Source organism: Crinia signifera, chromosome 9 (genome assembly GCF_055691185.1).
Source record: "Crinia signifera chromosome 9, ASM5569118v1, whole genome shotgun sequence".
In the NCBI taxonomy this organism is placed as follows: domain Eukaryota; kingdom Metazoa; phylum Chordata; class Amphibia; order Anura; family Myobatrachidae; genus Crinia; species Crinia signifera.
Window position 1 is genome coordinate 134331156 of NC_139225.1, and position 16306 is coordinate 134347461.

Below are 16306 nucleotides of genomic sequence, written 5' to 3' on the forward strand. Positions count from 1 at the left end.
CATCGTCTCCAAAGCTACTCTGTCAGTCACTTCATTGGTTACCTGTATTCTACCTTGTTCAATACAAAATCTTTTACTTACACACAAAGCCATAAACCAAAGCCATAAACCAAACTGCACCAACAAACATCTCTTCCATTATCTCAAAACATTTTCCAACCTGACCTCTTCGCTCCTCACAAGATCTGCGTCTCTCATCCACACTCGTTACTCACTCTCATTCCCGATTGCAGGACTTTCTTCGGGCTGCACCCACTCTGTGTAATGCTCTCCCAAGCACAATAAGACTCTCCTCCCAGCTCCAAACCTATAAGCGTTCCCTGAAAACTCACCTCTTCAGGCAAGATTATCAAATTCCAGAACCAGCCACTTAACCTTCATATACCATTCCAATCCAATCACATCCCCACTGTACAGGCCACACATATCCTCTCACATTTTCCATCCTCCTGACCCCTGGCCAAACTGCTGGGTCACCGTATCTTACAGCACACCAGGAACCTTTGCATTCTGGTGGACTTTATGCAATAAAGAATATCTATCCTTGTGTATCAATGCCTATTTTCCTATAGATTGTAAGCTTGCGAGCAGGGCCCTACCTTTTGAATGTCTGCAAATACAATAAAGCGCAACGGAATATGCTGCGCTATATAAGAAACTGTTAATAAGTAAATAATGTACAGTAACTTCCATCGCTGAAGGTGGTAATGACATATACCCCATTCACATCGCAAGTGCCTGGTCGCACCCATGATTTGGGCATGTGTCCGTCCACGGAGCGACCCGGCATTTGTGCTGTCTGTTGCTCAGAGGGGTCAGTAATGTAGTGTAAGGTATAGACAGGACAGTAGTGTAGTGGTGGGTAATTTTACATATATATTAGGCAGGGGCCCCACTGCACTGCTTTGCCCGGGGGCTCGTAATGCGGTTAAGATGGCCCTGTTTCCCGGGGGGCTGGATTTTTACGGGAGGGATGGCAAGGATGGGTAATAGGTACTGGGTCTGCCGGAATAATGTTACACACTCTAGAGCTCAAAATGTCTCTGTGGTTCAGATGACTTCCTTATTAAATGCTGTTCCTCTGCGCTCCACCCTATAATGTCAGTGCCCAGGCATTACCTCGGCCCGAATCTAATACAGTTCTACAATAAACAGGAACAAGACTGCCTATATATTGCACTGTATGACTCAGGATACAGATCACAGATTTATCAGTAATTATCGTCACACATCTCTATAATAAAATTATATATTTATACATCTGTTCTCTTCTTTTCCCACATATCTGCTGCAGACCTGACAACATAAATATCTGGGGGTCCCACGCGGATATGAGTCTTATACGGAATATTCACAAATATGTAGTTTATGATCACTGAGTGCCCCTCACATTCCACAATAACACCTAATATTCACATTTTGAGAGGTTCATAGTATAAAAAATTATTTAGGTATTAACGACTATGTAAATAAATAATAGCAGTGGTGTTACTATACATATAGCCGACAGCCGACCCCCAACCCCCTTCATGATACCCGCTTGTTGGGGTGACCAACTCATCCCTTTAATCCGGGACACATATTAATTACACAGGTTCTGTGGCTGGCTTTCACCTGGTTTTAAACTGCCACACCTCAAGGCTCCATTTCACCTGGTTTTAAACTGCCAAAGAACCAGTGTAATTAATATGTGTCCCTAGGGTGACCAACTCATCCCTTTAATCCGGGACACATATTAATTACACAGGTTCTGTGGCAGTTTAAAACCAGGTGAAATGGAGTCTTGAGGTGTGGCAGTTTAAAACCAGGTGAAAGCCAGCCACAGAACCTGTGTAATTAATATGTGTCCCGGATTAAAGGGATGAGTTGGTCACCCTACCACTACCGCTTGTTGTCATGGGGATTCCTCCGGCTGCTGGTTTCTCCCTTCCATCCTGGTTCAAAATGTTACTATTATTTTATAGACTGTACATGATAAATGCTACCTCAAAACTGATTGGTTGCTAGGGGCAATTTCTCCACTTTCACTGCTTGATATATCAACCCTATAATCACTTACACTTACTGCTTTTTGAGGCCTGGCACAATGATCAGACTATAAGTTTACTACGAACTAAAGATGTCTCTGATCTCTATCTATAATGGGTGCAGTGGGCACAGTGTACAGGGGGGCCCACACCGAGCATGCTGCACCCATTTTTCTAATACTTACCCTACAGAGTTAGTAGTGCTGCCAAAGTATCTGGAAAAATGGTGCAGCAACCATTTTTCTGGCCATCTGCGCAATGCTGCGCTGCTGCTGGTTGCAGCGACAATAGGAAAATCACCAGAAAAATGTCCGACATGCTATTTTTCTGGAGGTATGCGCAAGTGCAGTAGGGTCTGTGCACTCTAGTGCTCAAACCCTACTACACAGTGCTGCTCCTGGCATAGAGGAGGGGGTCCAGCCGGAGGAGGCTGCACATGGGCCGGAGGAGGCTGCACATGGGCCTCCTCCTCTTATAACTCCTGTGCCTCTATGAATGAGGCACAAAGTAATGCCAGGTCACGGTCACTGTGTGAATATTGTTGGAGCTGACAAAATGGCTGCCTGCACTCCATGTAAGGGACAGGAGCACTTTGACAGGAATGATTTTCTGACCATCAGTTCCCTAGCTTGGCACACTGGGACATGAGTGGGAGGAATAGGATTAGACTACTGTTAGAGAGTAAATGGGTCACAGGAAAGCATATAATATTTCATGTGGTGTGGTAACCAGGGTGAGAACTAGGGACACTTTATCACAGCAAAACAAGAAAACAAATCAGACAGACTTTTTATTCAGGGTTTATGAAGACGATGCTTGGAAATAAGCATGTTTGGCATGGAGATATGATGTGTAGTGGATCATGGAGGTGATTTGGGGGCATTTGTAACAGGGCTGAAGGTGCGGTGTACCAGCTGAAATTGGACTTTTTTTATAAAACAAATTACAAAACAAACTGACAAGTTGGTGACCAACTCATCCCTTTAATCCGGGACACATATTAATTACACAGGTTCTGTGGCAGTTTAAAACCAGGTGAAAGCCAGCCACAGAACCTGTGTAATTAATATGTGTCCCGGATTAAAGGGATGAGTTGGTCACCCTACTGACAACGGGCTGCTCTTTACCCCATCGCTATCAATATCAAATAAATCTTCCATGATGAACTCATGGCTAATACATTGAATGGTTGTTTCAATCTACGACCCACTAATCAGTGAAATATACTTTTCTTAAACTCTCGTATTTCTTTCACTAGTGTGACTGAGAAGACCTGCTATATAAAGTATTAAGGTGCCGATTCATTGGGTCAGCGACTATCGAATGATTTTTCCCCCTTGCGGGTGAAAGCGTACACATCCCCTTGCATGCTAGTGAGGGAATACGCGCAATGGGCACCAGCTGCGTTTACCTGTTCACTAGGCTGGGAACATAAGCAGCCCAGAGTGTATCTTGTTAGACAGAGTGTATCTTGTTAGACAGAAGGAGGCTAAGAAGGTAATCAAATGTGCAAAAGCACAGGCTGAAGAGAAAATGGCCCAGTCAGTGGGTAAAGGGGGGAAAACTTTTTTTAGGTATATAAGTGAAAGGAGAAAAACAAAAAGTGGAATAATTAGACTGAAGACAGAGAGTGGAAGTTTTCTTGAGGGGGACAATGTAATAGCAGATAATATTAATAATTATTTCTACTCAGTATTCACTGCTGAAAGAGAGGGGAAGGGGCCACAGTTAAGTTGCAAGTATAGTCAGAAAACTGAGGGAGAGACAAGTACATTTACAGAGGAGAAAGTCCTCACAGAACTCTCAAAACTGAAAGTGGATAAATCAATGGGGCCAGATGGGATACATCCAAGGATACTAAAAGAGCTTAAAGGGGAGCTGGTAAAACCAATAACAGAATTATTCAACCAGTCACTAGCTACTGGAGTAATCCCAGAGGACTGGAAAACAGCGAATGTAGTCCCACTGCACAAAAGTGGAAGCAAGGAAGAGGTAAGCAACTATCGACCAGTGAGCCTTACATCAGTAGTAGGGAAAGTGATGGAAACACTCTTAAAACAAAGAGTTGTAGAATATCTCAAAACCAGCAATTTACAGGATCCAAAACAGCATGGGTTTACTGGGGGAAGATCATGTCAAACAAATCTTATTGACTTTTTTGACTGGGTGACTAAAGTAATAGATCAAGGTGGGGCTGTAGATGTAGCTTATCTAGACTTTAGTAAAGCCTTCGACACTGTCCCACATTGCAGACTGTTAAATAAACTTGAAAGCTTGGGATTGGATTCTAAGATAGTTGTATGGATAAGAGCGTGGTTGCAGGACAGAAAACAGAGAGTTGTAGTAAACGGAGTACAGTCAAAGGAGGGAAAGGTTACAAGTGGAGTACCCCAGGGATCTGTACTTAGACCGGTGCTTTTTAATATCTTTATTGGTGATATTGCAAATGGAATTGAGGGTAAAATGTGCCTTTTTGCAGATGACACAAAGGTATGCAACAGGGTAGACACACCAGGAGGGGTAAAACAAATGATTGAGGATCTAGGTAGATTAGAGAAATGGTCAAGAGAATGGCAACTACAGTTTAATGCCAAAAAATGCTAAATCATGCACTTGGGTCTCAGAAATCCAAAGACTCAATATAGTATAAATGGCACTATAATGGAAACTACTGAGGAAGAGAGGGATCTAGGTGTTATTATTTCAGGGGACTTAAAAGCAGGTAGGCAATGTAACAAAGCAATGAAGAAGGCAAGTCAGATGCTTGATTGCATAGGGAGAGGTATCAGCAGTAGAAAGAAAGAAGTAATAATGCCACTGTATAGGTCATTGGTACGACCTCACCTAGAGTATTGTGTTCAGTTCTGGAGGCCATATCTCCAGAAGGATATAAATACATTAGAGACTGTACAAAGAAGAGCAACTAAAATAGTGCATGGCCTAGAGTATTGTGTTCAGTTCTGGAGGCCATATCTCCAGAAGGATATAAATACATTAGAGACTGTACAAAGAAGAGCAACTAAAATGGTGCATGGCCTACATCACAAAACGTACCAGGAAAGACTAAAATATCTTAATATGTATACTTTAGAGCAGAGAAGGGAAAGGGGGGACATGATAGAAACTTTCAAATATATCAAGGGTTTTAACAAGGTACAGGTGGGAGACATTCTTCACAGGAAGAGGAGCAACAGAACACGAGGACATGCACTGAAACTAGAGGGAGGAAGATTCAGGGGAAATGTGAGGAAGAATTTTTTCACAGAAAGAGTAGTAGATAAGTGGAATAGCCCACCATCAGAGGTGGTAGATGCAAATACAGTAGTACAATTTAAACATGCTTGGGATAAGCATATTGATATCCTTACAAAAAAATAAGGATCAAATATGGTTTGAGGTAACATGTTTAAAAAAAGGGGCAGACTAGATGGGCCAAGTGGTTCTTATCTGCCGTCAAATTCTATGTTTTTATGTTTCTATAAACTGGTCTGAATAAGGCCCTTACTGCTTTAACTTTAAGCTGAATTAATTCTAACCTAACAGTCGTGTCCCATATCTGTACTGTTTTACTGTCTACCTATCTGGCTGTTGCAATCACCAAGTGGCGCCACTGAATGGCTGCCTGGGTGCTGTGCAGCTCAATAACTATATATCCCCATGTCTGTGTCTCTCATCAGGATACATCTAGTGCATATCTGTATGTGTCCTATATCTGTACTGTTACTGGCTACCTATCTGGCTGGTGCAATCACCAAGTGGCGCCACTGAATGGTTGCCTGGGTGCTGCGCAGCTCAGTAAATGTATGTTCCTCATGTGTCCGTGTCCTTCATCAGGATCGTTTCTAGTGCATATCTGTATGTGTTATATTCATCTGTACTGTGACACAGCAATCCAAACCAAATACCTAGTATACATAAGTATACCTGGCCAATAAAGCTGATTCTGATTCAGATGCCGCTCTGATTAACCTCTTGTATTGATGCTAATTACTATTATTGCTTTACTTAGAAATTGTTTGTTTTTTCATTATTATGTGATTTATGTGTTTTTAGATTTAGTATTTTATACATTGTACCATTTTTAATTATTTTCTTGAGTCTTGTGAAATCTTTGATAAGAATATATATAGATGTATTAAAAGACCAGGTAAACTCACCAGCACACTAGCACAGTGATACATATATATTTAATATGAACTAGGGTGTTACAAGGGAGCATACACCTAAGGTGTTCGGGTCAAAAATGACCCATGGTCTAAAAATCAATGTTATGGAATTGAAGTCACATTGTACAGGTTGAGTATCCCTTATCCAAATATCCATTATCAGTGGCGTAACTATAGCTCTGCAGCCCCCGAGGTGGCGGGGAGGCGCAGAGAAAGTTTGGGCGCCGGGGGTCTGCGGGGCTATAGTTACCCGCTGCTGTCTCTGCCGGTACCTGCCTGCCGTGCCCGGTGCCGTCACGGTCCCGTCTCTCCCAGCGCTGGCTAGTGGCTCCTGCTGCTATAATGAAAATGGACACTTAGAAAATGGCTGCCCCCATACTGCAGACAGCTTTCTGGCTGCAGTATGGGGGCAGCCATTTTCTAAGAGACTTTTCATTATAGCAGCAGGAGCCACTAGCCAGCGCTGGGAGAGACGGGACCGTGACGGCACCGGGCACGGCAAGAGACAGCAGCGGGGGGTGCCGAGGGGAGGGGGAGTGGGGGCGCCCAAAAAAATTTGCGGCGGGGGGGGGGGGGGGGGCGCAAAATAGGTAGTTACGCCACTGTCCGTTATCCATATTATTCCGAAAACCATAGTCTCCAAAGTGTACTTTTATTTTTAATATTTTGCTAAAAACCTACTGGCTTCATCTGTGTCTGGCACTACTGGGGAAATAACATGTAACTGGCACTATTGGGGACATCTGTACCTGGCACTACTGGGGACATCTTTAACTGGCACTAAATATGTGCAAGGACTTAATTGCTTGGCATTCAAAGTCAGTGTCTGAGATTGTACACAAACTTTGTATCATGTTTTAAAACCTTGTTTCATGCACAAATAAAATATATTTGTGTGTATTTCATGTGTTTTTTATGTTCTCATACAACATAAATGCAAGATACCTCAAGTTCTCATTCAAATATAAAAATATTCCAAAATACGGAATAATCCGTTATCCAAAATTCTTCTGGTCCAGAGCATCTTGGATAAGGGATACTCAACCTGTATTTAATATTAGTAATTTAATTATTTCGAACCACTCTGTATTTATGGAATACAAATGCTGTAATTCTATCATTTACCCCTGAAAATTACTGTAACCTTTCGAACATTACAATGTATGACATATTTTTCTTGTATTTAGTACATATAGTTATTTTGACATTCATTTGATAGAACAAGAAAATTCGTACTTGTGTATATTATTCATTTATTTTCTATAGTAAAATGACACAATGCAGACAAAATATTTGTGAAATATTTCGCTTTCATCCATCAATTCAATTTTAGACTTTTGTACAAACATTTAAAGGTCAGTCATAGAAAATTTGTAAATTCGTTAGTCGGTACGTTGTTCCGTTATATACAACAAGGGGAAAAAAATCATATACGGAAAGGAACAAGAGCACAAATGCATTGTCACAGCAATTATAATTGATTAATATATTGAAAATTGTGGTACTCATACATCCTATGCACTGAAAATTCAACACGGGTCAAAACTGACCCAAACGACTTATTGTACAAAAACTACCATTTAAAATAAAAAGTTACACATAATTGAATATTTACTATGACTATGGAAACAAAAAAATTCCAAGAAACATAATAGATCTAAAGGAAATAAATTTGATTGTTGACCTATCATCTGGATAACTTATGGTGGCCATTTATGGTCATAAATCAGGACACTGACGAATGTTGACCAGCCAATGAAACCTCTGAACTTGTACAATCTTTCTGCTTATTTAACAGATGAAGACTTCTCAGTAATCCAGAAAGAGGTCCTTATACTGAAGAGCTGCGCTCACAAAAACATAGTGGCTTATTATGGAAGCTACCTGCGGTGAGGACAAGTCTTTCCTAGTAATGTTGCCTTCCCGGGTTCTGTCGGGGCAGCATCAGGCAGAGCTGATAATCTGTATGTAAAGGTGTCCTGGCTGACCACTACAGGAGACCTGTCACCCTGTCACCACTCTATAGTGCAGGCTGATACAGCCGCTCACCCCTGGTCAGATGTATTGGCCACTGAGTTGGATGTCCATGTGGGATGTTTTCTTTAAAGGGGCAATCATTTACAAGGCAAAACAATGCCTTGTAAATGATTGAACCATTAAAAAAAAGTCAAGGTTCGTCAGGCATCTCGAACAGCAGCCAAACTCTGATGCTATTACATCTGCCCCCCTCGTTTAACAATACATAGATGCTGGCAAGGAGGGAGGGTGCCAGGCTGCCAGCATGCTAAGCTACTGTAGAATAATGGAGTGAATATCAGTCACAATAGAGCACAATGTCTACGTCACTGGCCAAACCCAGGGAGCGTTGACAAAGAGGGTAGAGGAAGTGGCAAGCAAAACTCTGCTATCTAAAGCAATTGAATCAGCTTCTACTTAGAAATGTCCAGGTTATGTATCCACCTTATTATCTGGAACACTTATCACTGTAATATTACCTGGCTGGACCACAGGGCCCAATTCAGACTTGACTGCACAACTGCGATTTCTTAGCAGCCAGCGTTCAGTGTAAGCCAACGCCCCGCTAGAGTGAAATCCCGCCTTGCAAACCAATGTACTCACTGTGCTAATGGAGGTGTGCGGCTACACATCCCTTTGCAGCCATACGCAAATGCCCAAAACCCATAGTAACAGGCTCACCATCAAATGCTTTCTACACTGCTCACAACTCATCACAGGCGCTGATGTCACAGACATTCCCCTAAGTGTAGCTTTTTCCCTGACATTCCCCAGCGGTTTTTCAGACACTCCCACAAAACGGCCGGTTCCACCGCCACACACTTACTTCCTGTCAATCATCTTGTGACCGCCATGCGCTTAGAAAAAGTTGCAGGATTTTGTCGCAGGATGGCCTCGCGCATGCATACAAAGAACGTGCGCATGCGCAGTGTGTTGATAAATCGCCCGCTGAGCAAAATCGCAGTTGCGAGTTCAGGCCTGAATCGGGCCAGGATCACAGATCACTGTGTGTCCAGCTGATGTTTTTTGTCCTTTTCTTCTGCATCATTCTGTACCTACAGAGCCAACAAGCTGTGGATCTGTATGGAGTTCTGTGGCGGCGGGTCTCTGCAAGACATATACCAAGGTAGAGACCTTTTCAGTTTGGGTACAGGAACGTTTCATTCATTCATAGTATTGCAATATCATTTATTTCCCAGTATAAGAGCCAGGATTCGGCCGATAATGAAATGTTATTTATTTTTGTCTTTACCAGTCACAGGAGCACTGTCAGAGCTACAGGTGGCGTATGTGTGCAGAGAAACCCTTTATGTGAGTAATGGCAATGAGTGACCTTGGGTACGACCTAGATAGTATAGCACTGCGCTGTGCTGCTGTGTATAAGGTGGATTGGGATGTGTACTAGTTGGTGGTACAATGAAGAGGTGTATTGCAGACAGGCAGCAAATGCATTTTATATTGAGCAACTTCCCACAACCAACGGGCCTAATTCAACACCGCTCACTCAGCAGCGGTCACTCACTAAGCAGCAGCTACCACATCCCCTCACATGCGTCCTCTACGCCCAAACATCGGAACGGGCCCGAACGTCCCTGTCCGAATGAACTAGAATCAACCCCACAGACATCTGCCTTCTGAATAAGAAGCAGTTCACAGGTGCAATCAGTGGTGTGCTTTGTTATCCTTGGCCTAGGACTTTACTAGGTGCTGTATATTCATAGTTGCCTCCCCGCCTGCATTCTGCAGCAATCTCCCTGAAATAGCAGCAATCTCCCTCTCTCCCTCATTAGTCTAGCAATCTCCCCATTTTTGGGGGAAAAAGGTATAAGAGATAGATACATTTACATTGAGTCATCAGCACCATTTCCCAGCACTTTACCAAGTATAGTATCTCTTACTAACTGCTTGGGGGATCATCTACATTTGTATATAAGTCATTTTACAAGATTCCTCTCAGATGTAGCAGAGCAGACCCACACTTCTAGACCCACGATTTCTTTTCACAATCTCTCCATATATGGAACTAGCCACGCCCTTTGGGAGGAGCATGACATGCCCCCTCAACGGGGTGCTATGCAAAATTCTACTACCAACTATAATCTCCCTGAAACTAGTTTTCAAAAGTAGGCAAGTATGTGTATATTCCTAATGGTGACCCTGTATACGGCTACCTTTCTGTAGATACATAGGTATGCACATACTGTATTCAAATGTCTAACACTGTTCTTCTATTGCACAGGGCCTGTCTTACCTTCATAGCCAGGGGAAGATGCATAGAGACATTAAGGTGGGTGATGACCCCACACAACGCAATCTCTTTTCTCCAAATGGCAGTATAACGCTATACAGGAGAACTCTACTTTTCTACAGGAACTCTCTTATTGCCTTCTACTCTATAAGCTCATTAATGTACTGGGCGTATTCAGCTCTGAGTATTCTGTGCTGGCGTGTGAAGGACTGCGAAGGTCCCTAGATTCCACATATAAGTCTCATTTTGTAACCTATTAGGGATGGCCATCGTTGCCTTTGCCATCGATGGCAAAAGTGCAAATGACCATCGATGGTGTATAAGTATGCCATGGATGACCATCGATATTTTTACATATCATTGGTCATCCATTTGCTTTGAAAGATTGGGCTCTGGGCCAATAAAAATACAGGGGCAGGGCTTCACGGGTGTCGGGGGCGGAGCTATGCTCAGTGTCCCGGCCCCTAGATTAAACTATTCAGTTAAGCCTAACATCTATGGTGGGAAACTATCTGGTTCTCCCCCATCGATGTCAAAACTATTCGACATCGGCCATAAACCATCAATGTTTTCTCATCATCGATGGTCGATGGCCATCCCTATATCCTATGACATTATATGGGTGTCTTCCCGTCATTAAATCACAACGTCTTGGGAACATCGTGATTCTGCTGGGTCTGGGCAGTGGGCTGTATTATACAGGATCCTTATGATATTCTCCAATTTAGTTGTAGACCTATCTGTGGTCACAAGCTGCCCCCAAAAAGACCGGCTTGGAGAACATCTGGCCTGGTCTGTATAAGATGGTGATAAGATGTCAGTAACCCTGTTTGGACCTAGTCCCTGTTCATATAAATCTATTCTCCTCCAATACCAACATGCTGCTACTTCCAGGTTTGGCGCCACATGTGAGAGACTGGCCAGTGTGTCTGAGGTCAGGCTGTTGTGCTGAGCGTCCATTTGGCTTCACCCCTTCATGTAATAGCACATTTCTCTCCCCCCCCCTGAAAATAAGATGGTCAACTTAGTATCAAATGAATTATGTACATGAGGGGGCAGCAGGACATCTGCCATTATAGCTCTTTTAAAAAATATATTATTATATGTTGCTTGAAAGCCTCAAAATTGACTTTCTGCTGGAGTTGGGACTTATTCTGAACCAGACACAGATTTGGCAGTGACTGCATCTTGCTGTCGTACTTGTGTCTGCATCTTTGTGCATTGTCTTTCCCACTGCTTCTTGCACCAGCCCTGTGGCCACCTGAGTGGTTCTGCATCTTGACTGCAACCGCTTTTAGTGGCAAACCTGTGCCACACTTCTGAAATGAATGACGGATGACTCAAGGACAGTCTGGATTCCGAAGGTCGCTTCTCTGACACAGGAATCCAGAATGTCAGGAGCCCAACAGTCGGTTTCCCGACTTACACAGACTATTTTCCCATGTGGGGGTCCATGACCACCATAGAATGAGAACAGAATAGGTGGCGAGCTGGCAGTGTGGCGAGTGAAGTGAGCAAGTGAGTGAAGTGACAGGATTCCGATGTCGGAGAAACGACCGTCAAGATCCCGACTGTTGGTAAGTTATACCATACCCTCTGGAACTCCCATACAGAGTTGGCCTCACAAATTATGGGTCCAGGACTAACAGAATAGGTAGCTCTCCCTTGAGGTTAAAGAGACTATGGTGGCTCTACATCCCCCCTTTCTGGACAGCACATGTGCACACAGCTAGTGGTGACAAACGAGTTAGTAATATGCCAGGTGAGAAAAATTTACAGCCATGTTCCCTCAGTTCTCTTTAGCCTCATTCCCCATGTTTCTGCAGCTCCAGACTCGCAGTGTCTCTCCAGTTTCTTTCTTTCTCTCCAGCCCCCTAGGAGTCTCTCCAGCCTTCTTCTTCCTCTCCAACCCCCCAGTGTCTCTCCAGCCTTTTTCTTTCTCTCCGGCCCCCAGTGTCTCTCCAGCCTCCTGCTTTCTCTCCAGTCCTCCAGTGTCTCTCCAGACTCCTTCTTTCTCTCCAGCCTTCTTCTTTCTCTCCAGTCCCCCAGTGTCTCTCCAGCCTCCTACTTACTCTCCAGGCCCCAAGTGTCTCTCCAGCCTCCTTCATTCTCTCCAGCCCACTAGTGTCTCTCCAGTCCCCCAGTGTCTCTCCAGCCTCCTTCTGACTCTCCAGGCCCCCAGTGTCTCTCTAGCCTCCTTCTTACTCTCCAGGCCCCAAGTGTCTCTCCAGCCTCCTTCATTCTCTCCAGCCCACTAGTGTCTCTCAAACTCCAGCAAGCATCCGTTCTTTCTCAACTGCCAACACCTGTTCTATCCCACCTACCAGCACCCTTCTGTCTCACCTGACAACCCTGTTGCCTGCTATTGGCCGTGCTGGGCCTGCATTTCATACCTATTATACTGTACATTTCACCTTGACTATACAATTATTTATTTGATCTCAATTCCAGGGAGCCAACATTCTTCTAACTGACAATGGAGATGTTAAAGTAGGTGAGTGCCCATTTTTGTGTGGCAGAGAAGTGTCTAATCAATGGTCTCCTCCACTGCTAACTTATTTTACCAGAACAAAAACTTTTTATGGAGAAATAATAAAGCATGACCGTAGGGGACAAGGATGGCAATGTGGAGGAGGAAGTCAACAATGGCTTTTTTTTTTAGGGAAAAATGTGGTATAGGCCTGGAAGGAGGAAAAATAATAGTTCTAGTGGTCTGTGGTGATAGAGACCTGGGTGCAGGTACATAGGAGGTGGAGAAGATGGTAGAGGTGTGATTGGGGAATATTTTGTATGGAACAGTAGGGACTGTAGACTACTGTATATCAGTATAATTCTACTAGGAAAGAAGTCATCTGAGTCTAATACCCTTTATTATTTATGCAGCTGACTTTGGAATATCTGCACAATTCACAGCAACTTTTGCCAGGAGGAATTCCTTCATTGGGACCCCTTATTGGTAATGTACACTGCGATATCTACAGAGATACAAGAGCTGGTAAAATGCTATGAATTTCCCACACTGGCTTGTAGATTTACTAAAGCTTTTTAAAATGGAGGTGTTGTCCAAACCACCCTATCAGATTCTAGCTATCATCTCCTAGATTACAATAGAGAAATGATAGCTGATATATGGCTGGTTGCTATGGGTAACACCACCACTTCATTTTTAGATGGTTTAGTAAATCTACTTCTGGGTGTGTCCTCATGTTGAATATCCCATGGTCCAGCTTTACCAGCCGTGAACAAGGTGGCCCGATTCTGGGAGCTTTCCCTAAATTTGCTCTAAACTGGTCCTAAGTCCATGATGAATAAGGCAGCAGAGCTTGCACTCTATAAATAAATCTAACACCACACAGATCAGTTAATAAAGAACCTGCGCACACAATTTATATTTATGATCCCTGGTTACTGTATTATGGACTTTGTGTATTTTCCATAAATGCCGGTATTTGAGTTATTCCTTGTATTTTTTCTGTCCCCTCATCCTATTCTGGATTTACATCAGGGGACTAGTTATTAATGATCGTTCGCTCATTCAAAGGCATAATGATATCATTTACACCAGAACAAAGAAGCAAATTAACATAATATGGAAAACTCCCTAGGTCGGCCCTTATTCCTGTAACCCCATTATTAGCTATAGAATGTACAAACTTTATACAGTGAGCACCATGTTGTAACCAAGGTTAATACATTTAAGGCAAAGCATGAAAAAGTTTTGGCTGCAGAGCTTACATTTGTTTTCTTGTAGGATGGCGCCAGAAGTGGCTGCGGTGGAGCTCAAGGGGGGGTACACGGAACTATGTGATGTGTGGTCTCTGGGAATCACTGCCATTGAACTCATTGAGCTGCAGCCGCCTATGTTTCATGTGCACCCCTTGAGGTAAGTGATACGTAATAAATAGGGGGGCCTCCTATTAGTGGCGATAACATGTATACAGATGGCGCCATCCTCATCTAGCCCTTTAATAGTAATAAGTGAGTAATGGGATTACCTACTCTATTGTTCTATGTACAGACATAAACAAAATATACATTCAGCAATCCGTGATGGATTTGTATCATTAATCCAGCACAGTGTAATATACTGTAATCAAATAAATCATACGATTCGCCCAATTTATGTTGCCAGGCAATCCTACTGCAAAATGTGGTTGACTGTACAAAATGCAATCTAATATATACATACATTACCATTGTATTTTGCACTGTCAACCACATGTCAGTTTTGCATTATGATATCCTGGCAGTATAAATCGGATGAATTTTAGGATTTATTTGATTACAGTGGATTACACTGTGCTGGATTAATGATACAAATCCATCACAGATTATCAAATGTATATTTTGCATTTATATGTGTTTGTCTGTCTGGTGTGGTTTAGGTGGTTTTATTCAATCTGAATAAAGGATTTTTATTTATTTCATGAGAGAGTGCCCCAGAACAAAAACATTTCTTTTTCTCTTCCTTGTATCGGTTTATAGCTTGGGTATTGTATTGACATTCCTAATTAATCAGGTTTTCTCCTGATTTCCTTGCTTTTCATGGTCATCTTATTGTGTCTGTCAAGGGTTCTCTTTCTAATGTCCAAAAGTGGTTACCAGCCCCCTAAACTGAAGGACAAGGCAAAATGGTGAGTAGCATTATTGTATTGGGAGGCCGATATTAGCTATAAGCACATACAGTATGCATGTATCGGGAGTGAGCTAGAGTCTTTGATATGTGTAATTTTCTGGGGTGTGGAATTGGGATCCGACAGTCAGGATTCTGATGGTCATCAGACCCAAATCAGAATCCCAACTGCTAGGACTCCGATAGCAGGGTGAGCGCAAAGACGCCCCTTGCGGGCTCGCTGCATTTGCCACAGGTTCCATTCTCCCTCTATAGGGATCGTGGACCCCATGAGGGAGAATAGCCCTTGTCAGTCGGGATTCAGACAACGGCCTACTGAACATTGGAATCCCAACATTGTGTAGGTCATCCGGCCCCAAGGTTTCTGCACGACCCAGTGTGTACACTTAGGTGTATCATCAAACTCATTTAAAATTGCTACTGAAACGGGTTCTAAAGTTTGTAAATATGTGGGAAATTCTCAATCTAGGTATAAAGAATCAAGCTAAATAACAGCAAGGGGAGCGGTAACACCAGGTTCATGCAAACTGCAAATTCCACCACAGCTGTGTCATGTTCGGATTTTAAAAAGTTATACCATATAGCCGTGGTTCCCAAACTTTTTTGAAGCATGGTTCCCTAGAGAATCAGAATTTGTTTCTCGCCAACCCTAGGCCAAAAGTTTATTGTGCTTATATGGCCATCCTTAAGTTGTGTACACACGGTGCAAATTTGGATATCGATTTTGACTATCTAATCAAAATTGCATATCATGTTCTTCAAAATGGCATAATTGCATAATATTCAGCCACATGCGATCCGGATGGTGAGGAACAGAATTCGCTTCTGGCTGTCCACATATTTATGATTAGAAGCCACAAGCACTGGACTTGCCTACTACATTGATCATAATTTGAGTTGGTCTTGGACTATGCTAAGCCGCACAGCTTGGGAACCACTGCCATAGTGTCGCCCTAAAGTGGAAGTAGCACTTTTTTTAGTTTTATTTTAAGATTTTTGAGAACTGTCACCAGAAACTGCAGACTGGAGCCAGGGTTCAGATAACCTGAGCGTCTCTAGTTGTCTGCCGGATCTAGACTTCAACTTAAATACAGTGCATAGGCACATAGCTACACCCTTTATACATTGCCCATCTTTGCATGAGACACGTAACCTGTGCACCAGTATGCAGCTGAGTAAGGCACCAGAGTAATCAGGGTGTTGACAGTGTCTTCTT

General features: G+C 43.0%; 1 protein-coding gene across 6 annotated transcripts in view; it reads left to right on the forward strand.

The window, feature by feature from the left end:
* Window positions 1-16306, forward strand: part of MAP4K1 (mitogen-activated protein kinase kinase kinase kinase 1) — a 70011-nt gene that overhangs the window by 21549 nt on the left and 32156 nt on the right. For all 6 annotated transcript variants that reach the window (XM_083159907.1, XM_083159912.1, XM_083159908.1 and 3 more), the window contains exons 3-10: window positions 7992-8082; window positions 9271-9335; window positions 9465-9520; window positions 10449-10496; window positions 12909-12951; window positions 13341-13413; window positions 14209-14340; window positions 15029-15091. In XM_083159907.1, coding sequence (XP_083016033.1) covers window positions 7992-8082; window positions 9271-9335; window positions 9465-9520; window positions 10449-10496; window positions 12909-12951; window positions 13341-13413; window positions 14209-14340; window positions 15029-15091 — 571 coding nt within the window. The remainder of the gene's footprint in view (window positions 1-7991; window positions 8083-9270; window positions 9336-9464; window positions 9521-10448; window positions 10497-12908; window positions 12952-13340; window positions 13414-14208; window positions 14341-15028; window positions 15092-16306) is intronic.